The sequence below is a fragment of the Eleginops maclovinus genome, chromosome 22, assembly GCF_036324505.1.
Source record: "Eleginops maclovinus isolate JMC-PN-2008 ecotype Puerto Natales chromosome 22, JC_Emac_rtc_rv5, whole genome shotgun sequence".
Lineage (NCBI taxonomy): Eukaryota > Metazoa > Chordata > Actinopteri > Perciformes > Eleginopidae > Eleginops > Eleginops maclovinus.
Window position 1 is genome coordinate 16,985,282 of NC_086370.1, and position 27,941 is coordinate 17,013,222.

The window sequence follows — 27,941 nt, forward strand, 5'->3', positions numbered from 1 at the left end:
TTAGCTTAGCAGTTAGCACATAAAGACTAGCACAACAACGTACCCCAATCAACTGAATCGAATCGCAATATATGTGCTTTACGTCTATCGCTACTTTTACATTGAACAGACTAAAGTATCCCAGTGTTTGGCAGCATGTGTCTTGCTACGTATTTTATGTATTTCTCCCGCCCTCTTCCTGATCTACGACCAATTAGCACAGGTGTCAATAACTGATACCTGCAGCAACCAATCAAACAAAACAGCTGAAACTAAACGCATAATCGGTGTGTTTTTTATGAATTAACCGCACTGGTTGCCTTCAAATTGATTAAGAAAATAATTTTGTTAATGATCAGGCTACCTTACACTTTGTTTATGATTCAAAACTAATCAGTTGTTGTTTTTTTCTAATAACACAAGATGTACGCAAAAGCAGCAGTGATGTGTTTACACCAATGGGAGGCAGGTATACACCAAACTACACAGTCCATAGAGAACAAGAGAAAGAAGAAGAAGTAAAATGGCAACGTGTATGGGGCGTGGCTAGGGAAGGAAATGAAGAGATTCGTTTCTCTTGAAAAACTGGGAAAAACACAAAATGGTGGCAAGATGGGTGAAAGAAAGCGGGAGAAATTGAACTGGTAAATGTATAGAAAAAATATTGAAAATAGTCTTGTGATGTTGATTTGATGAATTGGCAGGTTTTCCACCTAACAAGAACGCTCTAATACTGGACAAAGTGAATAGAGTTAGTAGGTAAGATAAACGATCTTTTTTTCTTTAGATTTTAGGAGTGTAAATGTTTGACAGACCGTTTTAGAAGGAAGAGGTTTGACAAGTAATGAAACGTTGTGACTAAATCTGTCATGCTTTACTTTAACTTAGAGTACTTGTTGGATTCACATTTTGCTTAAATACTTTCTTGTAACCAGTATTGCGTTCGGTTCCTAAGGGAATGCAGTCTTAAAGTTGTTGGAAATGTGTGCATAGACTGCTTGTGTGTATAGTGATGTGGTAAATCTGGGAAGAGTGATTGTCTAGGAGAGGTCTGAGGAAGAACCACGTGCTTTGCAAACGGAAGCATGCACTATTGGAGTGTATATGTCCAAAGAAAGTTAAAGAGACAGAAATAATCAAATGGATCTAAGAAAAGACATGAACGTGTGAGTAAATTGGGGGAAAGGAGGGGAATGATATGAAACAGGAAGGAACAAAAAGGCTGTTGGAAAGCATGAGAAATGTTGCTTTTGTAAAGACAAGGTAAGGTTGTTGGCCTTATTTTTTGGCAGAAAACAATTGGAAGAAAAGGCTCTCACACATCTGAAAAATACAGAGTTATAACAGAGATGGAAATGGCAGGGCAAAGGCTATTTTAAAAAAAAAAGAGTCTTATTATTGAAGAATGTTGCTGAAAACTTGCTTGTTGAGGTAATGCAACTTTTTGCATGCCATTTAAATTTTAAAAAAATCACTGAAGAAGAAGCAAAACACGAAGTGGCAGACAGGGGAGTTAGGGCCAGCCTTTAATTTAGAGTTGAGAACACATTGAGCTAATTTTCCATCTGAAGTGAGAACACTAGTGTGGTTTGAGAACCAGATCTAATTAGCAGAGTACCGTAGCATCTGCTATTTTAATTGTAATATAATCCCAACAAGACTGTGCCTCTATCTAAGGAAGCAGGATATATTCTCTATAAAGGTCAGAATGAGAAAGAGCATGAACTTTTGCAGTCCAAGTTTATATGAACTGTAAATTCCTTCATGACATTTGACTGAATTCAACACCATAGGCTTTCAACGTCAGCAGCAGAACCTCAAAGACAAAGGTCACAATGTCTAAGTCAGTTCAAATATCTACAAACATTTACAAATCCATTACTGAAGGATAAAAACCCTTACTTCAGAGAGGTATCCTTTTATGGTGTTATCAATTCAATATAACACTTTTCTATGTTTGAATTTTTAAACCACTGACTACTATGACAGAAGTAGAATCGAAGGGCTGCCACAATGGGATGTTTTAAACTAGACAGTTTAATCGGTGCTGTCAAAATGTAGGCCTAGGTCTTATTTGCTGCAAAAATATATTTGTTAAGAACGAGGAGATCATTAAAATGGTAACAATTGTCAGAAGAGATTTTGTTCGCATTTTGACAATAAAGGATTGTCTTCAATGCTGTTTCCATCCAGATGGGGAGGAATTTCTTTCTGAATTTCATAATAAATCAGAAAAAGTAAGGGTGATGCATGCATGATTCCATCCACTATTGTTATGCATTCATTAAGAGTTTAGCACATCAAGATAAAAGCTGATCATTCTGTACTCTAATACCAATAAACCTACAGCAGAAGAAGTGTGCTACTAAATATTATTAAAAGAGAGCTTTGTGTTTGTTTAACATGTTAATTTGAGGATAGTCTCATTGGTCCACACTTGTGTTTTTTGTGGACGTTTAGATTGTTTTACGTATGCCTTGTGTTGAAAAAAAAAGTATATTTTCAATCAAATTGGTGCAAAGGAAAGAAACGATTACCCTGTTGCGTTTTTGTTCGTATTGTGGCATACTCTATGGTACTTAAAAATCACATGACCAGCCTATCAGGAATTGATCTCTGGGCTCAGAGCAGTTGGGTATAAGCATGGTTTGGATAGCACACAAGAACCTAAACACCATGAAACAGGGCTCAGCTTCATTTTGTCCTTTTTGCCAGTGTATGTGTGCAGCCCAGCCAAGAGAAAGGCTATTTATCAGACTGCTAATCAACCTGATAACCTGCAGCTGTGCCTGCTGCCTGGCTGAGCCACCCTTCACCCACAGCGAGTGTTAAACCATCGCTCTCTGATATACTCTCATGTTTCTCATTCTCAACTTTACTGATCCATGAGCAAAAGTCTTGTTATATACAACCAAACGGTGAAAGACTTGAGACTTAAGCCTGCCTTTCAGCCGATTACAGTCATACGAGGAGTTATGTCTTCATATTTCTTGTAAACCACTTATTTGTCATTAACTCAGACTACATTAACTGATAACATTCAGATTTCTTGTATAAATACCAGCTGCCATTTGGCTATAAACACAGATTTTGAATAACATTAGCTGTTTATGCTGAACCTATTCTGTCCTGAACTGCAAAGTATGAGGGGGTAAAGTGTGGTTTTACCATACCATTACTACATCTTTTGGGGTACACACCTGTCCAAAAGTTACATTTTTCTGAACTCATCACTTGTCTTTTGTCTGTTGTACTTTTAATTTAGTTTTAGCTGTAGTTAAAAAACAAACATGAAGTGTGTTTCTGGCTCGATATACTCTGCAATCCCGCACAGCTGGTTCCAGATATTCTGGTTCATTAGACCTCTACTTTTTTTAATGGCAGACATTTTGAAAAGCACAGATGTTACTAATAACCACAATGATGCCTTCGATGATTGATTGTTCAAATACGTTTTTCAGTATGTCGTGACGGAGTGAGTGTGCACAATTTGCAACAAAGAAAATGAAGAGCTGTTTCTGGTAGGCTTCTGAAATGTTTTATGTTGCCTCTATAGTGGAATAACAACAATTGTTTTGGAGTATACATATTCGGATATCTTCTGTTGTTTCTGCAAAAACAAGAGACTGAAAGAGGCATGTGGCGAGGAATGATACTTGAATTTCATTAGTGGCGTCAACAATGCACTGGACAATTTGATAGGCACAAATACAATTAACCCTGTACCCTATATCCATAGAATCCACTTAATCACAGATTAAATGACAACCAGACAAAAATAATCTCCATAGTTGAAGACTAAAATTCATTAGGGAATGTCAAATTTATGTCAAGCAATTTCTCATTGAGCGTTGTATTGAGAATAGCATGATGTGTGTAGTGTAGCACGCATTCACTCTGACAAAACAATGAGCTCTCATTCAGTATTCATTTGTGAATAAATGGGTCTTTTTACTGTTGCATGTTGCAGGTTGCATAAATAGACTTTTGTGCTTCCCAAATGTTTCAAATAGCAGGGAAAGGTTTTCACGTAGCCGTTATCAATTAATGTTAAAGAGTCACATTGATCTCACACCCACACATCCATCATTGTCCACATGCATTTAGCTGAAGTCCCCACAGATTCATTGTCCTTTAAAGTACCCTTGGGTCCAGTCAAAAACAATATGGCAATCATCTGTTCTGCCTTAGCCTTTTGATGCCAAGAAACATATTTGAGTGGCTGTATTCATACCAGTATACTCCATCTGGTGCTTTCCATAGAAGAAGCATCAAACCACAGGCCAACTCTCAATCAACAGTCTCATGGACTCACTGGCGGATGTAATGGCATTAGACTGAACATGAGGCACATAAACCAACTGGGAGTTGATAAGAGCAAAATGAACCGAGTTGCTGTTCTCAAAGGATTATCAACATTTTGTCAAACATTCAGACCCACTAAAAGCAGATTGCATATCTCCCATACAGTATCTTAGCTCATTCGAAGTAAGCTTTTAAGGGATTTTACATGACAGTATAGAATAATCAAATTCATTTTGAATTGAACCTGGTGTCAATCCATGCGATAATAGAAAAGTTCTAATAAATGGGATGGTTTGAAAGAAATGGTTGTACAGTACATTATCCAATATCAAATATGTATAAGATGCATGCATGATGTCTGTTAGAGTACTTTACAAAAAAGGACAATCAAACAAAGTGAGTTGGCAGTACAACCTGTGTACAAAGCATATTATTAAGGAAGTCATATTAATTGTTTTGTGATACACTGGATAAAAAACATTTGTTTAAAAATATATAGTTTAAAAGATAAATGTGCCGTGGCGCAACTGGCTGGGGCAGCTGCACCGTACGCCGGCAACCCAGGTTCTATTCCCGACCCGTGGTCCTTTCCGGATCCCACCCCGACTCTCTCTCCCAATTTCCTGTCACTCTCCACTGTCCTATCTGATTAAAGCCAACAAAAAAAAGATCAATGTCTTATACGCTGAAGGGAACTAATTAATTAATAAGAACATTCTAGACTGTGGTATTGTACTGTATGTAATAAGTGAATGATTTTTTTGGCTTTGAGTATGAAAACTCAGGAAAACATGTTTAATGGTTCACTGTTTTGCTACAGTATGTGCTCTCAGGAATAAACAGGTTAATATGCAATAACTGTCTAATCTTATGCATATTGCATTGCAGTATGAATTATAAACCATGTAATCATTGAAATAACTATAACCTTTTTCAAGAGCTCAGTAATTGGCTCAATAGTGAAGAAGGTAGCTGTTTCCATTTCAAATAAAGGAGCTTTGTTCAGTCGTCTAAGAAGAGTGCCTAGTTACTCAAAGCCTTTGTGACTGAGATAAATACTATTAGTGTTAATCCATGTCAAAATATTATGTATACCTCTCACCGTGGGGTATGTGAGCAGTCTGATATTTCCTCAGAGACCCCTGAGCTCCAGTGTTATTGTCACTACTGTTCTTATTGGTAAATGTTGTGAATTTAGTTATGTTAAATGATATTTCACCCTGTTTAGAAACATCAGATTTTATTCCCCACCAAGGCAGAGAACGAATATTACAATTATTTTAATGTGCGTTGCAGTTGGTTGCAGTCTTGGTTTCTGTTTGTTTTCCTGTAACTCAGCAGTTAGAGATGAGTTTAAGCCCGGCAGCTATAACACAAACCCAGTGCAACAACATCAGCACTGGCATCCAATCGCTTTGTCCACAATTGGCTCATAGACTGGAAATGGAGTCATTCGGCTCTGTTTGGCTGTCCCAGCACATGCCTGTCTCCAGGAGATTGCTTGAGGGGGTTTTTAAGTCTGTCTCCCGTTTGGCATATAATGATAAAAAGTAGCCTCAATCTTGCCGCAACTTTAAAAAAGACATTGAAAATGGGAAGCTGTAATGAGAATACTGGCAGATGGGGTGATTCATCCTGGTTGTCCAAACAAAAAAAGGTTAATAGCTTAAGTGTTTGGAGCTCTTAACGGGAGGAAAAACTGACCTGCCACAAACCGTCTGGGGCAGGCCATAGCCTAACTTAATTTCCTGGCTACTGATCAGGATGGGATTGGATCAGCTTAACTTGATGTAGGGCAAGAGAAAAACAAACATCTGGAGCTAGCGGTGGGTCGTGCCATTATTAGACCCCACCTATAGGGTGCAAGGGTGTATGATTTAATCTGTTAAATCTTTTAATTACAATTATTTGGTAGAGATAGGAATCACTGATATGTTCATGCGTCAGTGAGCCTGCAGAAAGTTCCTCCATAGCAGCCGACTGTAGTGGTCTATGGCTTTTAAAACTGATAGAGGGAGAAGGTGATTTTAGGAAAGGAATGATTAATCCTTTAGCCTTTCCTTAGACATAGAAGCAAAGTGTAAAAGAGATGTTTTATTCTTGATGATTATCTTCCTCTCACAAATTTCACCATGACCAGATGATGAGATTTGTTAATTTGTTAAAGCCTGTGAAATATCTGTTTAGTGCCTAATTTGCAGAAAAAACGTAACACCATGTAAGGGCAGTTGGTAAAAGTGTGCTCTTTTTTGACTCAAGGACCCAGTGCAACACAGTGACAAAAAAGTGAATGGAAACTAATCTAGAAACTAATCAACCATGGAAAGTCCAAAAACCCAGGTTTATGTTGTCATCAATTGTACTACAGTGGGGCAAAAAAGTATTTAGTCAGCCACCAATTGTGCAAGTTCTCCCATTTAAAAAGATGAGAGAGGCCTGTATTTTTCATCATAGGCACACTTCAACTATGAGAGACAGAATGAGAAAAAAAATCCAGGAAATCACATTGTAGGATTTTTAAAGAATTATTGTAAATGATTGTGGAAAATAAGTATTTGGTCAATAACAAAAGTTCATCTCAATACTTTGTTATATACCCTTTGTTGGCAATGACAGAGGTCAAACGTTTTCTGTAAGTCTTCACAAGGTTTTCACACACTGTTGCTGGTATTTTGGCCCATTCCTCCATGCAGATCTCCTCTAAAGCAGTGATGTTTTGGGGCTGTCGCTGGGCAACACGGACTTTCAAATCCCTCCAAAGATTTTCTATGGGGTTGAGATCTGGAGACTGGCTAGGCCACTCCAGGACCTTGAAATGCTTCTTACGAAGCCACTCCTTCGTTGCCCTGGCGGTGTGTTTGGGATCATTGTCATGCTGAAAGACCCAGCCACGCTTCATCTTCAGTGCCCTTGCTGATGGAAGGAGGTGTTCACTCAAAATCTCACGATACATGGCCCCATTCATTCTTTCCTTTACACGGATCAATCGTCCTGGTCCCTTTGCAGAAAAACAGCCCCAAAGCATGATGTTTCCACCCCCATGCTTCACAGTAGGTATGGTGTTCTTTGGATGCAACTCTGCATTCTTTCTCCTCCAAACACGACGAGTTGAGTTTTTACCAAAAAGTTCTATTTTGGTTTCATCTGACCATATGACATTCTCCCAATCCTCTTCTGGATCATCCAAATGCCCTCTAGCAAACTTCAGACGGGCCTGGACATGTACTGGCTTAAGCAGGGGGACACGTCTGGAACTGCAGGATTTCAGTCCCTGGCGGCGTAGTGTGTTACTGACGGTAGCCTCTGTTACTTTGGTCCCAGCTCTCTGCAGGTCATTCACTAGGTCCCCCCGTGTGGTTCTGGGATTTTTGCTCATCGTTCTTGTGATCATTTTGACCCCACGGGGTGAGATCTTGCGTGGAGCCCCAGATGGAGGGAGATTAGCAGTGGTCTTGTATGTCTTCCATTTTCTAATAATTGCTCCCACAGTTGATTTCTTCACACCAAGCTGCTTACCTATTGCAGATTCAGTTTTCCCAGCCTGGTGCAGGTCTACAATTTTGTCTCTGGTCTCCTTTGACAGCGCTTTGGTCTTGGCCATAGTGGAGTTTGGAGTATGAGTGTTTGAGGTTGTGGACAGGTGTCTTTTATACTGATAACGAGTTCAAAAAGGTGCCATTAATACAGGTAACGAGTGGAGGACAGAGGAGCCTCTTAAAGAAGAAGTTACAGGTCTGTGAGAGCCAGAAATCTTGCTTGTTTGTAGGTGACCAAATACTTATTTTACTGAGGAATTTACCAATTAATTCATTAAAAATCCTACAATGTGATTTCCTGGATTTTTTTTCTCATTCTGTCTCTCATAGTTGAAGTGTACCTATGATAAAAATTACAGGCCTCTCTCATCTTTTTAAATGGAGAACTTGCACAATTGGTGGCTGACTAAATACTTTTTTGCCCCACTGTATATGTAGGCAGTTGGATTTAGGTAGCCTTGTACTGAACCTAAAGTGAAGGTGTTTCTAAGAAAACACTCTGCAAATTGGTGCCTTTTGTTTTTGTCATAACTCCCACTGAGAAATCATTAGAAAGAGGAAAAAAAGTTAAAGCCATTGTAAGCAATATTTCTCTCTTCTATATGATAGTGTTGCGCCTAATAGGATTATGCAAGAAGAGGCTGTGTGTGATGGAGAGGAGGGTAGACTCCCATGATTTACAAGCCTGACAGGAACAATTAGGAGGGCTCACTCAGTGGGCTATTACTCAACACAGAAAAAATGAAAAGCCTGCCTTTCATTTGCATCAATGCAGCCATGAGGGAAGCAAGTGGAAGAGTGGCTGAAAAGAGATACTCTAAGGGAGCCTATTAAAAGCTAAAATAGCCTCTGGATTTATATTTTGCACAATACACATAAACATATTTGGCACAGCCACGTTTTTTTCCCCACTTGTGTGCTATCATGCTACGAAATGTTTGACACTACCCGGATACAACATGTTATAAATATGGCTGCATATTGATAGTTGCTCATTATTTCCTGAATGTGTAATTGCCACGTACCATAACTGGAGGGTTGACGCGTAACATTACAGTGTACAGAACAATCATTTTGTGCTACACAACTCAGACACTGTAATTATAAGCTCATTTTTTCTGTGAATCTAAAACGATAGGATTGAAATGCAGGACTTTAAATTCAAAACTGAAAAGCAAGTGGGTATTCACAGCTACATGATGTTGTTTAGTTTAATATGTTTGACATTCATAATCCTATACGGCATATTCTGGCAGTGTTTACTTTTATATGAGTGACTGCAGGTAGATGAAACTCTAGAAACAGGACAGCACAGCCAGAGGCAATTAGAGCAGCTGCAGTATTTCTTGGCTGGCCTAATGGGTCACGTGTGCATGCAGCAACGAGGGACTTCCAGCAGCTCCCGTCCCCACATCTGCTGAATAAATGAGAGATCTCTCAAAAAAGGCTCAATGTTCGTTGACAGCTGATCAGAGAAGTGGCGAGAGATGCAACGAATGCAAGTGTGTGTGTGTTGTTTGTTTGCGTGTGCTTTGAAAATGAAGTAGCATACGGATCACTGTTGCAACGATGATCTGGGCTACCGATCGGGAGTCTGCGCACGCATTCACTTTTGTCATACATTAAGTAGAGGAGATAGTGGTTTAAGCAGGGCTGTTTTGGCTTAATCCCACACCCACCTGTTCCTGCAGGATTTTGGATTATTACCGACTGCAAAAACACCATCCCTTTCCACTTGTTCTTTCCGTGATTCTGATCAAAGCCCCCCCCTTATAAAGTTTTCTTTTGCAAATCTCCCACAACCCACAAGGAAGATTATACAAAGAGTATGAAGCCTGTTTAATTAGTAACCTGAACTGAAAGTACGCAATACACATGGTAAAAGAAAAGGAATAAAAGTCTCGCTTTGGAGTAAAATTCTTACTTCTTAAGAATGGTCTAAGTCTATTTAAGCTCTCCTTCCCTGTTGATCTGTCTGTCATTTGGGATTGCATTAGAGCCTGCTCTGTGTAGTCCGGTGCTGGGCTCGTTGGCAAATATACTGGTTTATTTTTCAGTAAGTAAGAATCAGTAAGAATGTAAGTTGCATGCCTTTTTAATTTTATTTGAATCTTTAAAGATAATACAAGAAGTAACAATAACTTTATCGTTGTTGCTTCTGAAGTATAATCTACCACTAAATGCAAAACGAGTGTTAAATATTTACTATTTTGTGTATTTAAGGGAACCGTTACAATAAGGACATATCTATATTCACATTTAATCGAATGTCTAACTGCATATTTAATCAACCCTTGCCTGTACCAGTGCATACAGTAAAGTCCACGTTATTTTCTTGATCATCGCTCCCCTAGGTGTGCTCAGCAATTTGCGATGATGTAAGGGTGTCTTTAGTCATGGCGCGTCTGGGAAACATCCCTTAAGGTTTGTAAAATGAGATTTACTGCATGTAACACACTTGTCTAGTTCGTTATTACATGAAGTAAATCTTATTTTACAAACTTATAAAGGGTATAGTTAGAGGTATAATCCGAGTAACCAAAGGACATTATACATATGGAATATACAGTATATCATGTGAAATCGTACCGCAATTGTCCCATTATATCCCATTAAAGAATTCACTGATGTCCCAAACCCTATGTTTTCTAAATGCCATTCATCTCAACCACGCCTTGTCTGTTTTTCAAGGTGCTGAATACAACACTAAAGTAAATTAGTTAATACTGCTTATCCCAATCTAGAGTACAATGCAGAAAAGCATTGTTAAGAAAGGTAGGTTCTAGAAACCACTGACATGTGCTGTGCTGTCCCTGACACAGGTACATGCCACCTGTTTGATCGCAGTCTGTTTTGTTGTCCGTCCAACATCATCTTCCCTTCCATGAAAAACTCTTCAATCAATGCCCAACAAACGACAAACTTCCTCTGTGAGATATAGACCAACGTGTTTGGAGTTTGGAGTTGGTGTATATTTTTAATAATGTATAAGGCTGCAGTTATTTTTTGTTTACTTCAATTTGTATTTATAAAGTATCTGTGTATCATTGTCTTTGTCTTCCAAGCAACTACACATCCCAAAGCAGTATTTTGTCGAGAGAGAAGAAGAACAATAGGATGGAAAATATCTGGATATGCATGCACAATGATCATCTGAACAGATTAAAAAGCTGTTTTTGACAGCGAGCACTGTTTTTAAGAAGGATGCCCTCTGGTTTGATGTATACAGTAGCAAGTTATTTTGTTTTCAACAGAGAAACACTCATTTTAAATGCATGGCGTTTAAACCCTCAAATTACCATCATTATATTTGTTCATTGTCGTTCACTGGAATGAACATCCACTATGATTACTTTGTGAACTGCAGCACATAATAATCTCTTCCAACTAAATCAATGTTATCAACTTGGAAAGTTGGCAACTAAAATGTCATGTTTATGTCCTTCCTATATCCACATGTTTAACACTCTCACCTCCTTGAAGCTAAAGAGTGACACTCAAAATCAGTCTGACAGTGGAGATTCTATAATCTTACAACCCATAATCAGCCTGCTGTTGAATATAGAACATTGTGTAGAAAATCCATTATTGCTGAAGCACAACTCTCAGCCGGTCACTGTTCCTCTTCCTACCACTCAGGGAACATTAGTAGGAAGGCTTAAGCTCACATATCACAGGTTTATATCTCTGAGCCAAATCTTAGGTGAAGCAGCTTTTTACCAAGACTCTTAATTTGTGCTTTCATCATTCAGAAAACCTTGAATCTTTGAACAGTATTCACTGTATACCTTTTCTCGTATGATTTATAGTTTACACAATGTCTAACACAATGTCTAAAACACACCTGATTGTGAAAAAAAACCCACCCCCCTGCATGTGGGGGCAAAAGAAAGAGGCAAAGGCTGGGTAAAACACTGTTTTTATGGTTACATAATTGGAAACCTCCCGCTTTCATCCCTGAATAACCAATTTAACTGCAACCTGTGTCACACAGCTATAATTACCTCCATCCAATTAGAGACAGATCTTTAGCTCAGCCTACAGCCAGCACCTTGAATTTCTTTTGCAGGGAATATTCCCTTTTGATTTTAGATCTCTTTTCATCAGGATTGAGCCTTCCACAGAGCATGTGGTCCCAGCCCCCCAAAAATGTAATTGACTGGTATTCTGCTGAGTCACAGCAGCTGGAGGAAAAATGTGGACGTGAATGTGTGCGTGTGTATGCCTGGATTGCAAATTATGTGAAGCTAAAGAAGGATTGACTGATGCACATTTAGAGCAAGCAGCCTTTCCTCAGTCAGACATCCTAAGGTATCATGTACTGTTCATGTTTTGGCAAAAGGAACGTCAACAGGCATTGGCTACTTCACAGATTTGTTCCATAAGCAGTTTAAGTCCAGTCTGTAGGCAGGATCAGCAGAGGGTGTTCAAACACACAGTGTGCAAACCCAATGATGAGTAAGCACTTCTACTATTGCTCTTGACATATCTGACAGATTTTCTACAGTAATACAGAGCTGCAGTTTCATCTCAGGGGTTTATGAATTGAGACAGATTTGGGGAGTGATTCAAAACTGTCATTATTAAGTCCTCAATGCAATCTGCTTCGTTTCAACGGGGCCGCCTTGAACAGGGGTTCTACGAGACACAATCAGGGAACTTCTCCTTTGAATGTAGTGGTGAGACGCATTTCGAAGAATAACCAGTGTTCACCATGTTGCAAAGGACAGTGTCGGGACTGAATACATGTGAAGCGAAGAATGCAAAGAGATGGAGGTTTTAAATAAAATGAAGGATATGCAAGTCAGTTTGAAAGGTGGGGCGGAAATGGTTTCACCTCCAGAGCAGCTGATATATTCATGCACCACCGTGATTAGAATTTATATTATACTACTGCAGTGCTAACAGCAAAGTGTTGTGTGTTGTGTGTTGTGTGTTGTGTGTTGTGTGTTGTGTGTTGTGTGGTGTGTGTGTGTGTGTGTGTGTGTGTGTGTGTGTGTGTGTGTGTGTGTGTGTGTGTGTGTGTGTGTGTGTGTGTGTGTGTGTGTGTGTGTGTGTGTGTGTGTGTGTCTCTCTCTCTACAGGTCCTTAAACATCATATCAAGCGTCTAGTTAAAACTGACGGCCATATGGTGAGCTGAATAGTATTACTGCTATGAAGACAGTGAGATCTTTTTTCTTCATGCATAGAAATTAGAATATACGTTTACCGTGTTTTCATTTATTTATATTATTTCTAATTAAACACCAGCTGCTTGAAAGGGAGTGATACCTTCCACACGCACTCCATTGGGTTTAGAAGCTAAGATATGAAGAAAACTTCCTTACCAATATAATTGGCCCTGAGAAGTAATTGTTGTGGGTAACTGAACAGTGAATGCAATGTTGAAGTCAATCTCTTGTTTGGGGCTCATCTAAAACATTTTTTTTATCCAAGAATGCTTTCACAATAAGTTAGTAATATGGTTCAGTAGAGTGCAGATCCATGAAAAACACAATTCAACATAAAAAGTAATCAAGAAAAGTTGGCCTTTGCTATTTCACCTTTCAGTCATTCATTACAGAACAGTATGCCAAATAGTGGTGTTCAAACAAGGGATAATGTGTTAAACAATGCCGATGAATTAATGTCATACATTACATATTTAAAAGATAACAATGCTCTGAGCACTGAATGGAAATGGCCTTCATGCTTGCAAGTTCTTGAGTGACATACAAAATCTAATTTAAAAACGCACCCATGCTGATGCGGCCCTCGGGGTTACATACTCTAATAGTTGTGTGGGGATATTGCATTCCTTGGCAATAAAGTGTCATAAATCATGGCTCATAGATGCTGTGTCAGGGGTTAATCCCCTGATATTCCAGCTACACACAGCACAGTCTGCATGTCTGCTTCACTAAATGGCCGGTGGGGTTAGCTACCACTGAGAAGTATATGAGATCAGATGTAAAAACTGATGAGTAACAGTGGTTTAATGGGGTTGTGCAGAGATGACATCTTCACACATGAAGAAACTTCAAAGCCATATTTGGTGAGTCACAACTGATGCCCACTTGGTTTTCTGGAGTTCTTAAATTAGCTGAGAGGTATTAAAGTCCTCACTACACATGTGTGATTAACATATTTGCTGAATATTATTCGAATCTCATTTCTTTTGCAGAGCAGCGCACAGTGCATATCTTTTGACTAATTCCACATAATTGGTTCTGTGCTTCTGTGCTATTCTGAGATGCATACTTTTATTTGATGAGATAAAACCGATGCAAAACGAATGCATATCTGAAAATATCTTGATTAGTCGCAACAATATGGGCTGCCATGGAAACATCATCTTCCAGTGGTGAAGTAGTGCGTGTAAAGATAAATGGGAACCGAGAAACATCCAGCATCACTGAGGCTCAGAGATCATTTCTCACTTCGAAGTGTGTCGTCGGCCAGAGCCTGCATTTGGTGTTGACACAGTCTCAGAGCAAACAAAATCTGGGCCATTATGTATTTAATGATGGAAGAGGAGGTAAAGCTCTCCCACCCCAAGAGACTGTTACTTTGATTCTCTAGGCACTGCGGGCAGCATGTGCGCAGTACAGCAGAGACTTAAATATAATATTGAGGCTGCAAAATGTGCAAATATTGAAGTGGCCACTCTGCAAAGTGATTGGAAACCATCACAAGAAAAGATACAGACAGAGTTATCTGGGCTATTATACAATAGAGATGAACCACCCTGCATCAAATCAAAATGCTGCTGCATCTTTTTTACAATAGATTAAAAGTGGTGTTTCATTTCACTATATTTTTCATTAGTCCAGTTTGGCCCAGGCTGAAATATCTCAAAAGCTATTACATACACTTTTATTTTATGCAGATTCATTGTCCCCAGAGGATTATACATGCAAACATTAGGAATACCCTGATGTTTCCTCCAGGCGCAACTCAGAGGTTGAAATCTGAAATCTCAAAGTGAAATACCTCGACAGCTATGAGATGGGTTGCAAAATCCTTTTACCAGAAATATTCGAAGGCCCCTTCACATACATTTTAATGACACTGGTGATCCTCTGATTTGTTGGTGGTGATAGAGAAAAAGTCAAAGTTTTAAGCCATCAAATATTTTAAACTGTAGTTGAGGGACTGGTCCAGGTTAGGTATAAACATAAACGTTTACCAGACAAGAAACCCTGCTGACTTGGGTGATCCCTGCTCTTTCCGCTACAGCAGCGGAGTGTTTGGTTGTCTGGGTTTGACCACCAAACGAGGTCCACATTTGTATTTGTCTAATACTTTTGTTTATGACCACAAACCTGAGAAACTAACTGTTCTCATCAGTTTCAGCTATGCCAAATCCACCGATTAATTGTTGCTTAAAAGATTTCCTCCCAAATGTACCTTAAAACAATCAGAAATTGTGTGTGTTATATTCTGGTCTAGTTAAATTGTGCAAACATTAAACTCTCTGAGACTAATTAGTTCAAGCATTGTCTTCATTTTAAAGGAACATTGACTGAAAAAATGTTGAACAAATTCGTTCCCCACTACTTGTGAGTCGTTTGTTGATCCAAGGAAAAGCATGCTGCTCTAAATCCCGAAAGCCAGATTAGCTGTGTTTGAATGTGGTCTCAGGAGAGCCGGGAACACGGTGCATATGCAAATACATCTACAGACAACCAATTACAATGAGAAGTGCTCAAACAAGAGTAGGCCACATAAGAGACATGGAGTTTCTCAATGAAGTGACTGAGGGTCAGAGATACAGTGAAAAAGTGTTGATCAAATTGTGTTGAATTAGCATCTAATTTAAATTGGATTGTACGATGGAGTTGTGTCACTGATTAGGGATGAGAGGGACGCCAAGATATAACATTACAAAACGCTATTATATAATAACTGATTTGTCCATAATAAATAGTTACTCAGTAATCATCTGCAGCCAACAGGGAAACAATGGGTTGTGTAACAATTCTATATTACATTGATTATTTATTTTGAGTTTACGTGCCTGTGTTGTATAATGGAAATGAGTTCAGCTACAGTGGCGTTGGCTTCTCTGTGGGAGTTTTTACAGATCGTTAAGCCAATTTTCCAGAGACATTAATAGTGATTAATTATGTTGTTTTTAATGCTATTTGTTGTTATAAAACTGGAGTGGCTGTTTTTGTATAAAGATACTTAAAATATAGCAGAGTCAATGCATAAGAACTGTTATCTCCTTAACCGCGACAATATTATTTAACAGTATGGTAATTTGGAGAATGACCACCATCTGTGTGCCACAAGGCAAATGTGTGTGTGTGTGTCTATTCATTACTCCATATGTTGTAAATTCACAAATAATATGATTAATCTGAGGGAGATGGATCAAAGCGTTACCCCCGTGCTAGCAAGCTGTACTTAGACAAGTTGTGCTTTTGGTTAAATGCTAGCCCCAGCCGGCTAACATGCTAACAATGACAATGCTTACAAAACTGATGCTATGCAGGTTGTTGACCCTTATCACCATCTTACTTTGGCATGTTTGCACATTTTCTGACACAAAAACTGACACTGGTTTCAGACAGAAGGTACAAAGAAATATACTGCAGAAAAAAGAAAAGCACTTTTTTAACATGAAAGGATGTAAACTGTAAATCTTCCGTAGCAAACTGGAAACGCTTTGCTTGCATCTTGGCAATTCAATTCTTGCAAAAGGCCTTGCAACAAATTCCCCAGCACCTATTATTGTATGCCTTACTAGAAGTAAATATATGTGCACTTTCCTTGTTGTTCAGAGTTTGATTCTCTATATTTTTAGCACTTATTGTAAGTTGCAAAATGAAATGTAATGGAAAGTATACATGTCACAGTAGAGGTTTTGTTGTTTGTTTGTCTCTACTTTACTGTTTTCACATTCCATGGCATTAGTCTGTACCAAATTAGTGGACCCACTTGTCAACAAAGAACTGCAACTCCCATCCTTTTGTGACTTCCTCAGCTGTGATCATTGTGTTCAATACCTCTTTGGTGTTACCTTTAGTGCCAGTGTCTCAAATGCTCAAATTATCATTCAGCAAACACTTTTTTCTTGAGCAAGTTCCATTAGGAGGTGTGAAGCAACCTCCCATAGTGGTGAAGTCCCTGTTTATGCATGTTTGTGGATAATACACATGATCATACTTGTTCTGATCCCCATGTGTTTGCCGCATACAGTAGGAAAACACTCATGAATAATTTAGCTGAAAGATCAAAGTTTATGTTTACTGCTTTTGTATTTTCATAGGCTAATGCAACTCTTCTGTTTCGCCTAGGGATGCTCTGTGGATCTGAGGGAAGCATTTGACACTGCAAACTTTCCTTCAACTGAGAGACTTGACAACTCAGTGGAAATTGGGAAACGAATCGGGGGGGGGGGGAATAGAATAGTGTTTGTTCCTGCACCTTAACATTCTCTTTTAATCTCTTATCAGCTGTTTTCACTTTTCTAAACTTCCATTGATATACACATTTCCCTGCAACCACTTTAAAGTCTGTCCATGTACAATCTGTCCGCGGGGAGTCAACCATAATGAATGGTTAAGCTGACAGTCATCGGGAAGCAGTGCAGGCTTTTTTGCATAAATCTGGACACTCCCCCCCCCCCACAGCCTCTGGCAGGTCAATAAACGATGTTGTAGAGAAGAGATTAAGGAAAGTGGTGGAGGGGTGGAGGGGGTTCCCTGCTTGTCAACTCTGTGTTGTTCCACTCATTAAGCACAGTGAGATTAAGCTGGTGTTGAGACTGAGGGGGATCTGTGGTTTGTGGCGGGTTGGATCTGCATGCAAGCGGTGGGCACAGTTAGAAGCCCTTCATAGGTCTATGAGCAGGCAGAGCTGGGAGGAAAACAGACAATTAAATCAATACGACAGCAGTCAGCAGATCACTGCGCCTCGTACCGCTCCAACCCTTGCTATTTTGGAAGAAAAAAACACATTAACAAAATGTTTGTTGTTGCTCACATAGGAAAGGAATGGTTAAACTCTGATCCATTTTATGACATAGAGTATCTTACCTACAGTAATCAAAGATAAATACAAAACAAACGGTGCTTTGAAAAATAAACCTTTCAGAGCCCTTGTAGTATTCGTTCTGCGGTAAATAACTAAACTTGAATCACTGTGAAAGGTACAGTGGCAAGACTATAGCAAACATCTCTTGGGGCAATCTTACAAAGCAGAGTGTCAAACAATGAAACTCTGTGTGCCTCCCCAGGTAATTAAACAGATTAATTCAATGAATTGACTGCCAGCTTCTTAGTTTTCTTTACCTTCTCCTGCGAGGTGTATCGTGCCAGTACTGTGCAAAAATCCAATCAAATCCCGTCTATTAGTCACATTCATACACAGTACAATTATTGTGAGCCTTGTTCCTGAAAATAGAATATTTTAGGATACAATAAAAGGAACTATGTTGGGATTCAAATAAAAGAACGGTAAATAATGAAACACTAAGAGTGAATCTCAGAAAAATGTTAACGATATAACCATCACATTCAGCTCCGGAAAAAAATAAGAGACCACTCACAATTGTTCTTAAATCTTTATCTCTACATGTATGGCAGCCATTCCAGTGTCTGTTGAATTCCAACACAGAGAGAAATTGTCAGCAGTTTATAGAATACAATAAAAAAATAAGAAAGATATGTCTATAAATAATAAAACAAGAGAAAATGATAATGCTGAAGTGGTCTCTTAATTTATTCCAAATATATGTCCAATATATGACTGGTAGATTAGTTATAAATAAGTGAAAGCCCCACTGACTTTAACTGGAAGAAAATACAACAACACACAACATAAGGGGACACACTCTTTGTTTAGTGTTGGCCTGTCATTTTGGACTTAGATATAAATCCTACACACAAGAGCCTTTAATAAAGCAAACTGCAGAACTGAAAACTAAGGGGAATGGGTAAATGTTTTAACTCTGTAATGATAGCTATGAACACACCTAAACCCAAAAGTTGTTTCATGAACTTATTCTTGCATGGTAAAAAAGTGTTTGATGTAAATGAACAAAGTTGGACCTTATCCCCAAAACGTATAATATTTCTCTGAGACTTGTGTCATGTCTTCCCTTTTGTATCACAGGTTTGCATGTGGTTCCCATTGACTAAAGAAAAGCCTGCATGTATTGGATTCCATAAGATGGTACATGTATTCTCTAATAACAAGACTTTATACACCAATGGGCTAAGCCTTGAACTTATAAGAGGAATTTAAGAAGTCTGCTAAATCAATATTCTCCATTTTCCAGTGAAGTACATTTCTTTCAGTGCCTCTGTCTCACTGTCTCTATTACTGCCTCTCGTCATTTCATTTTCTCTCTCGTCTCAGTTTCTCATTAACACCGCCGCCCTGTTGGCTCCTCGCCTCGTCTGTTCCCAACTTCTCCGTTCCTTTGCTCGATTTAGCCCCCTTTGCCACCTCTCATAAACAATGTGTTGGATGTATGAAAGTGAGGGTGGGTGGGTGCGGGGGGGGGGCCGGAGACATCCAATTAATAGCACAATACATTATTATTTCAGACCCCCGCCCCCCCCCCCTGCAGTCTCCCGAAGCCCTTCAGATTATATAACAGCTCAGTGTCACCGGAGCCAGCCTGTGGAGGACAAGTTAAGGGGGTCTTCGCCGATGATGCAGCTCAGCGACTCTGGACTTTCCCTAGCAGCTTGCATTGCACACTACCCCTCACTCCTCCTCCTCCTCCTCCTTCCTCCCCTTGCCATATCCACCCACCCATCCACCCACCAGCCCACCCTCTCTCTGCCTTCCTAACACACAAATGCACACATACACTCAATCACGAATGCACAGGGATTGCAGCAACAGCAGCAGCACAGCGAGATGGAGATCTCCGCTGCGTGTGTGAGTGCCTATTCCCGGTGAGTGCAGGGACAAGAGGGAATGAGTGTCAGTGATGCTTGAATGAGGTGTAAAAAGGAGAAGAGAGCAGAGTAAGAGGCAGAAAGGGGGATATCAGTGAAGACCCGATGAGGTTTTTGAGGCAATGTCTTTTCTGCTTTTTCCTTCTCTCATCCCGATAACCTGAATCTTTGCCGGATGTGCCACAACTCCTCCAGCTGTCACTGCGCCGGCTGCCTGTCTCTGTGTCCTCCCGCAGCCTTTGAGAGCTGCTCCAGTGGCTGGACGGCACCCTGGCACCCTCTGAATACATGGATGAACACTGGCTCTACAGGGGATCTGCGCCTTCTTGTCCTTTGCACCTCTGATCTGTTTCTCAAGGTAAGAGTTTCCTTTTTTTTTTAGGAGTTGCACACACATTCACAGGTACTGCGAAGAAAAGAGTGGGGCTTCTATCTGGTCTGCCTTTTTTCAAATCTTTTTTAAATGAAAGTGGATATCCAAAGCACGTATGAAACATGACAGAATACTTTTGGTTAGTGATGCATGCATGTGTATGATCCCCAGCGTGCATTAGATATGAATACATTAGGGAGGGGGCATTTATGCATCCAAGCATTGAAAGGTTTAATGACTAATCAGGCGAGCACGTCAAGGTTTTTCTCCACAATTGAAAATGAAGATGAATGGTGATTTATATACTTATTCTAATGTGTGTCTTTGCAGCATCTGACAGACATGCAGTATTAATCTGATGATGCAGAGGCTGATTATCGAGCTTTCTGTACTTGTGTGTGTTCTCTCTGGGCTTTATGGTGAAGAATATTGATGAATGCTCACTAATAGACTATCATATGTTGTGCTTTAAAAGGCTGAGGGAGTGATGATCATTTATTAGAAAACACCCTCAGTATTAAGTGACGAAGGCTATATGTCACGTTTGTCTGCGATGATTGATGTGCTCCTCAAGGCTGAATTTGATGAAAGCTGGATTCAGACTTATCATGACTAATGACATGTGTGATCTAGGAAGCTCTTGGGTGCTGCATCACATACAGAGCTGCACTTATGTTCTCTCTCAGTCTTTGTAGCCCTCCCCTTACCTCCCATCTCCCTCTGTCTCTATCCCCCCTTATTTTCTACATGTCATTGCTTGACTACCTGAATTTACAGGAAACACTGAAGGGGTACAGCGTTGAGGTGACAAATACACTGACGCTTGTCTATATCCTGTTTTTTCACTCATAAATCACCTTCTACATGACACCCGAGTCAATCATCGCATCGACCTGAGTACACATGTATGCCCGTAGCACGACTGCTTATTAATCATTGAACTCATCAGGGTGATGCACCAGGGATGTAACCTCTGAAGTGATGCAGGCAGAGAGTCTCCTTTTCGTTGTGTTAAACAGAAAGATACCCCCACTATCTGGAAAGCAAGTGATAACAAAATAACCTAAAATCCCCCTCTGCATATCAGCGTCTTCAAACTTACTCTTCCCAAGGATCCATTTCACATCCAGTGCTGTCATCCAGGAAGAAGAAGGAGGGAACCCTTTTTAAACCCTCCCACTATTCCCTATCCAAGAAAGTGCTGCTCAGTCATAAATCTTTTAAGCCAATGTCATAAAGAAAAAAAACTTTCACATGTGTAACCGGCAGCCCAAATAGCTACACATAGTTCTGGACGACAGCTGGAATAAGATGGTGTGTAGAACCATGGAGATGTGGAAACCGGCTCGGATTGTGCTGTAAAATCGAACAAAAGACAATATAAAGATCTGAGACCAAAGGGGCTTTCATTGTTTCTGGAAGAGAGCGTGATGATGTGTTGGGGAAAAGATTACTGCAACGCGGAGGGTGTAGGGGCCGGAACCTATACTGTACAATTGCACAGTAGGAATGAATAAGACTTCACACAAACCCTATGGATTGGATAAAGGCGGCAATATCTCTTTGTGCTAAGTTGGTGCAATGTCACGCTCTGTAATTTATGCAAATAATGAGAAAAAAAATCCTCATACAAAATGGATACATTGCAGAGCAACAATGCGTACAGTACGATGCATTAGGTACGCACAGCATCAACCTGCTTCGTAATGAAAAGCGAAGCACTTGTGATACACATGTTTTAGCACGTAATACTCAGATGATGAGCTGTTGCTTTGACCAACATTACCATTCATGATGCACTCAGTTTGTATTGATGTTGCAGCAGAGGCATGTTTAAGGCCACCATAATAACATTACGTAACCATTAATGAGAGTGGCTAGACAGTGTAATGCTATGTAAATCATCTTACAGATGCACTTCTGTAATTATTGCGTTGATGAGGGCTGTCAGGGATGTAAGGCGATCCAAGCAAAGCTGCCTCTTTCTACCCGCTATGCGATGGGGCATAAATCATGAGTCAGCAGTGTTGCTATTGCATGGAAAATGGATCCTACTCCCCTATTAACATTCTTTACAAACAACCACGTTCCTACAACATTGTGGTCATAATAAATCGATCATGATACCGAAGTGAAAGATGTTCTTTTGCTATACATGCAGCAATTTGAGCGTGAAGAAATGAAGGGGCAATTGATACAGACCACGTGGTCTGCCAGGGTACATAAGGAGATTTCAGAGGATTACTTTCGCAATTTAAGAGTCAATGCATTATTCATAATCCTTTGGATAGCTGAGGCCAAATCAGGGAAGGACCTCAGGTCATTAGCAGAGATATAGCATGCTTTGAGAAGAGGAGGTGGAGGAGGAGAAAGAAGGCGACAACGCAAAGGAAATTCTCTCTTAGCCATTCAAATATATTCAAGTGTCACTGTCACTTATGCTGTATGTGTATCTGACTTCCAACAATAATAAGTCATTGATAGCTTTTCTTGATTCCCGTTGTGTGAATTACCATTTACCTGCTTTACATGCCTCACATGAGACATTGTATGCGCCTAGAGGAGTCTTCCTGCAGATGTGATTACCTTTTCAGGGGTGTGAGATGATGTAAAATAGCATGATCCCATGTGGATCAGCCTCAAACAAATTCCCTTTTTTCCGTGAAAATGCTTCTGACAAACTCACGCTAAAATCAAAGTGCACACTAAGCTATGTTTCAGAACAAATATGAAATTCAGCTGCTCCAAATTCCAAAACAACTGTGGGTAAATTCATGACACAGCACACCATATTGTTCGTGCATAATGAGACTGAACTAGTTGCTTGTTTTTTTTCTTCTTATCTGGCATTAAATCCATCGCAGTGACTGAAGTGACACTAGAAACTGTTGTTGGCATGCTGAGTTGTTCCAGCATTAATAGGAAGCGAGATGAAACACAGTTGGCTCTAAATATTTTCAATTTCATCAACGGTTTGGGCTGAGGGTTAGGTTACAGTGGACAGTATGCAAGGTTAAACACATGGCAGGACTCCCAGTAAATACAACCCCATGCCTTTTTATTATCAGTCGCTGTCTGCTGTTGTGTGTGTGTTTGTGCACACACTCCGGGGATGCTGGATAGGTGACCTCATGAGACACACACCCTTTCACACAAACATTAAAGTGCCCATCTATGCATGAATGTACTGTACACTCGCACTTAAAATCTATGCAAGGTCACATAGCATAGCTTTGCAATCCTTAAAAAGTGCATATCTTTCATTTGGTTATGACGTCACTGGAACTTGAAACTGCAGATGTATATCTACTGCAGATCAGAAATTAACATTAATCTCATCCAGCCGCTCTTCTCCTTTTACTAATTTCATGGGAGTCGTTAAACTGACAGTAAGGAAATGTCTCGTCAGTATAAATTCCCCAACTGGAACAATCACATTGATGGATTTACAATGTCCCCCAATGATAAAACATGATTACTTTAAGAAAAGCTGCAAAACCATGAATATCTTGCTTGTGTGCGTGGTAATAAATGATTCATTGAGTTTATTTATTGCGTGGTGTCTTGTCATATGAAAATGATTAACCAGCTCCTCCTGATGTTTCCTTTCATCCATATCAGACATCATTTCATTTCCTTGTGCTTCTTGATGTATTTCATGCTCGAGCTGAGAAATGTGTTTCATCACGCATGAGACAGAAAATGCAATATTTCTCATTTGATCATATGGACCTTAATTTGATACTCTGCATGTGGGGTGAATACAGCAGCAAGCTGTATTACGCATTATGAAAGTAGTTTTTGGCCTCCTTGTTTCATCAAAGGCAGTTTAGTTATTACATAATCAACATAAATCAATCGTTCCCATTGAAAGGAAGTGAAAAATATCAGGAGAAGTTTGTAATATGGACATTAAAAGTGATTCAATCTATTTGATGATGAATTTGATGAATTTAAGTGGAAAAAGTAGTTGCTGATTAAATGAGACATTCACTCGTTAATGATTGGTAGATTCTTAATACTCTGACAGTGGTAAAAGCAAATACATCTTTTGAAAGAAGCACATCGATTTTCACTCTTCATAATGCTGCATTTTCAAGCACAACAGGTTCACATTTTTATTGATTTACCGAACAACTTTTCAAATTCTATCAAACCCATGTTTTGTTTTGTAAACCATGGGTTAAGCAGCAGTTAAGGAGATATGTTATTTCTATCACTTTTTGGAGACTTTAACCCTTCAACTAATTTACAGATATTACAGATCAAGTCATTTCAAGCCATTAATTAAGCCATGCAGATTTAAAAGTGAAGATAATACATTTCCCTCCTATGAGTTTAGACTCGGAGCCTAAAGGGGGATCCAGGTGCTGCACATATGGGCTGCTGTTTAGTCATTTCCTCTGCCAGCTACTTTCAACCACAAGGGGAATATATTATTTACCAAACACCTATTAATAGTGGGCCAACTTCTCCACAGCTATTCCTTTAGAAAAAACTCCCTTAACCATTGCGGGGAACAAACTATCCAACAATCAGTGCAGAAGAATAGATATCTTGTGAAATGTTGTGCAGCATTGATAAGGAGATGACCTTACGTGGGTGAATATACAGGGAGCTTGAGATTGACAATGATTACGGCGGAGTGTACCAGTGTAGAGCACAGAAAAGGAGCTCAGCCGTTTAGATGTAATTATGATATGAAGAACAGTCGAGCGAGCTGTCACATAAACCCATTTATTTGAGTATGATCTTTTGACTAATGTATGGCCAAATATGATCTGTGTGGATAAAATGTAAATGAAAATAAACTATATTTGTGACAAAGGAGTTTCTCATAAAGCCAAGGGAAGGGCCGTGTGCAAGGCTGCAGTGTGTTTAAATCACTGACGCTCATGTGCACGGTTCTCCCTTAAGCTTTCAGTGACACAATAGGAAACCCCAGAAATGATATGAGCCGAGTGGGAAATAGGCCACAAATCCAACTGAGCACAAATCACTTAATGCTGCAACATGAGTATTGCTATTCTACCAGTACATAAATCAATAACATAAATGAGTCACAATGCGTTTGTAGAACAAATGCCAGATGAAAAAAAAGGCCTGCTACTCAAAGATAGCATTCACAAGCCCACCTACGGGAAAGTAGCAACAGCAGCCGCAAGCTTTGGCAGTCCTAAAGTTGGTTGATATTGTCAAGCATACAAACATCTCCTGAATGACATGCACTCACATTAAATATGCTGCTATATATTAAGATAACCGGCAAATACTTAGCCTGATAAGGCACATCAGTGATCTGGCATTTTGACAGCAATAACACCCCGAGTTAAAGCAAAACCGTGCTTCAAGCTCAATGCGTGTAATGAGGCTGACATCTGACATAAGTCAACGCACAGAGTTTCTGAAAAGTGTCAGCACGAGCAAGGAGCAAACACAATTGTTATTCCAAAAAGGTGTGCAGAAGCAAATGATCCGAATTGTTGGCAGGCATGCTTGTGTATGAAAAATTATAATGCATACTGTAACTAGCAGTTGCAAGTGTTGACAGAGTTAGCAATGAGCTGTTCTTCACAAGGTCTAGCTGAATAAAAAAGACGTTCCATTAATTTTTCTCCGTAGACGATGATGGGAAACTCACTGTAAGAGCACTGTTTAATAACTTCTAAAGCTGGAATGGACATGAAACTGTTGAATAACCACTACAAAAGATAACAGTGCTATTAAAGTGAGACATTTAATATGACTCTGAAGGCCCATTTTCACAGGAAACCTCCAAATAGAGAGCTTAAGATTATGTTACGTGTTGCAAAGTTGCAAAAAATAGGGGTGGCCATATCATAAACCTATACTGTAGGCTATTTACAGAGTCCTTTGTTTCTATACTGCAAGCCAGAGGATGCCAGTAATGTAATATATTAATAAAATAAATAAAACAAGTGTAGTAACATACTTCATTGGAAAGTTTCTTCTTGGTTTTTAATGTTTTTACGTTTGTCGGTTTCAGCATGTGTATTAAAGTTATGAATTGTGAAATTTAGATGTATATCAGAGATTGTGTTTTAAAGGAGTATTATCCTTTTTTACAGTACCTTACTAAAGGGATTAGATCCTCTATGATTTTTCCCCACTACATTTTGAAAACACACAAAATCTGATTATATTTTTCTTTTACCTCTTTCAGAAAATATGGTGAGCAAAGAAGACGCCAACTACATTGTTCTTTCAAACTCGGATGACTCAGATTCGGATACAGGCCCTTCTCACAGCCTTGATGCACAGTCTGAATCAGGCAAGCCACAGGTGAAGAAGAGAAACAAAGCTTTACAAGTTCGTTTTAAGGATATCTGTGAGGCTCAGAATGAGTTTCGGGGAAAACGCTCCAGATCCATTTCCTGCAAAGTGACACACAGAAAGTATATGACCATGCCCGCCAGACGCTCTATTCCTAACGTGACCAAGAGCACCGGAGTGCAGACTTCGCCGGACCTCACTAAGCGATACAAGACTTTTCCTTTTGAGAGGAAAAAAGGACATACATTTAAACACACTGCTTTGGTAGAAGATTATAAAGGACAAAATAATGGTTTTCTGAGCGATATTAAGACAGGAGTAGATGATGGACAACCCATTGGTGAGTCATCAAAGTACAAGGGTAAGATTGTGGGACAAACAAAAGCATTGCTTCACCACACTGATGACAGCAGTGATACAGAGGACTTGCTTTCCAGTGCCAACTGTGTGGATGGACCCTCTTGTCCTGACTCTTCACATTTCTCGGAAGAGTGCCATCAGGGTAGCCCTCCTTCAAAAAGAGAAGCAGAGTACCAGGGTTGTGGGACGAGGACCAAACACAAAGGATTACCCAAAGAAGATACGGACGCTGGCACTTCCTCAAAGCGCCAGCTTGCTTACTCTGAGTTTTCCCAGGACAAGTCGAGGGGAACTGGCCCTGTTGCGTGGAACTCTTTGACACAAGTGGAGTCTTTAGGAAGCCCGTCTGTGAGCTGTAAACGGAAAAAGGGTGCACAGCTAAACGAACAGCAGTCACAGACACTTCCCCATAGTGCCAAATGTTCAGTTCAGTCACAAGGGCAGTGTCGGACCAGGCATGCATCAGCCTCCTCTAAACTTCAGCAAACAGTCGGGGCGGACGAGGGCTTTCCTCCAAGAGACACACGAGCCCCAGGCATGCGGAGCAGCCAGCAGATAATGCCCTTATCTGAAGACAAGGATATCAAAGTGCAGCTGCAGGCGATGGAGAGCCTCATCAACTCGAGCCAGGAGACCATCAAGGTGCTACTTGGAGTTATTCAGGAGCTGGAGAAGGGTGAAGCGCAGAGAGGAGGGTGAGTAGACTTAGCTTTACAGTGCTACCAAACAAACTTCATACACATATGCATGTTTCAGTGGGATGTAAAAGGCTGTAAGAAAGGGAAATCCATGTATTGGACAAAGTGGTTCTTTGACCTACATGCTCACATCGACAGGATAACATGCTCTCACAATGACTTTTATCAGTTATAGTGTTTACAGTTTAAGTTTAGCATATTAGCATGCTACAACTTGCTATTTAAAACCAAGAACAATGGAGGTCTGAAAATGTTGGGTATGGCTTTAGTTTCTCAGGCAAACCAATGTATAGAACAAAAGAGATATGTTGACCTTGAGATGGTGCTTGATGAAAAGTCGGGTGATCAATGATTGGAAATGAATCCTCTGTAAACCCTCTGTGTCTTTACCAAAATTGACATTCAATATTTGAAAGGTACTTTAATAACAAACCAGAGAAATCAACATCATGGGTGTGCTTAAAGAAAAATAATCGGATCCCAAAGACAACATGG

General features: G+C 39.8%; 1 protein-coding gene across 4 annotated transcripts in view; it reads left to right on the plus strand.

The window, feature by feature from the left end:
• Positions 1 to 541: 541 nt before the first annotated feature.
• The window catches only part of insyn2ab (inhibitory synaptic factor 2Ab), a 39,113-nt gene continuing 11,713 nt past the window's right edge, over positions 542 to 27,941 (plus strand). The window contains exons 1-3 of one of the 4 annotated variants that reach the window (XM_063874298.1): positions 542 to 623; positions 19,917 to 20,079; positions 26,279 to 27,443. In XM_063874298.1, coding sequence (XP_063730368.1) covers positions 26,284 to 27,443 — 1,160 coding nt within the window. In that variant the 5' untranslated portion in view covers positions 542 to 623; positions 19,917 to 20,079; positions 26,279 to 26,283. Of the gene's footprint in view, positions 739 to 19,916; positions 20,080 to 26,278; positions 27,444 to 27,941 lie in introns of all 4 variants that reach the window. The other 3 variants (XM_063874297.1, XM_063874300.1, XM_063874299.1) reach the window with 3 other exon arrangements.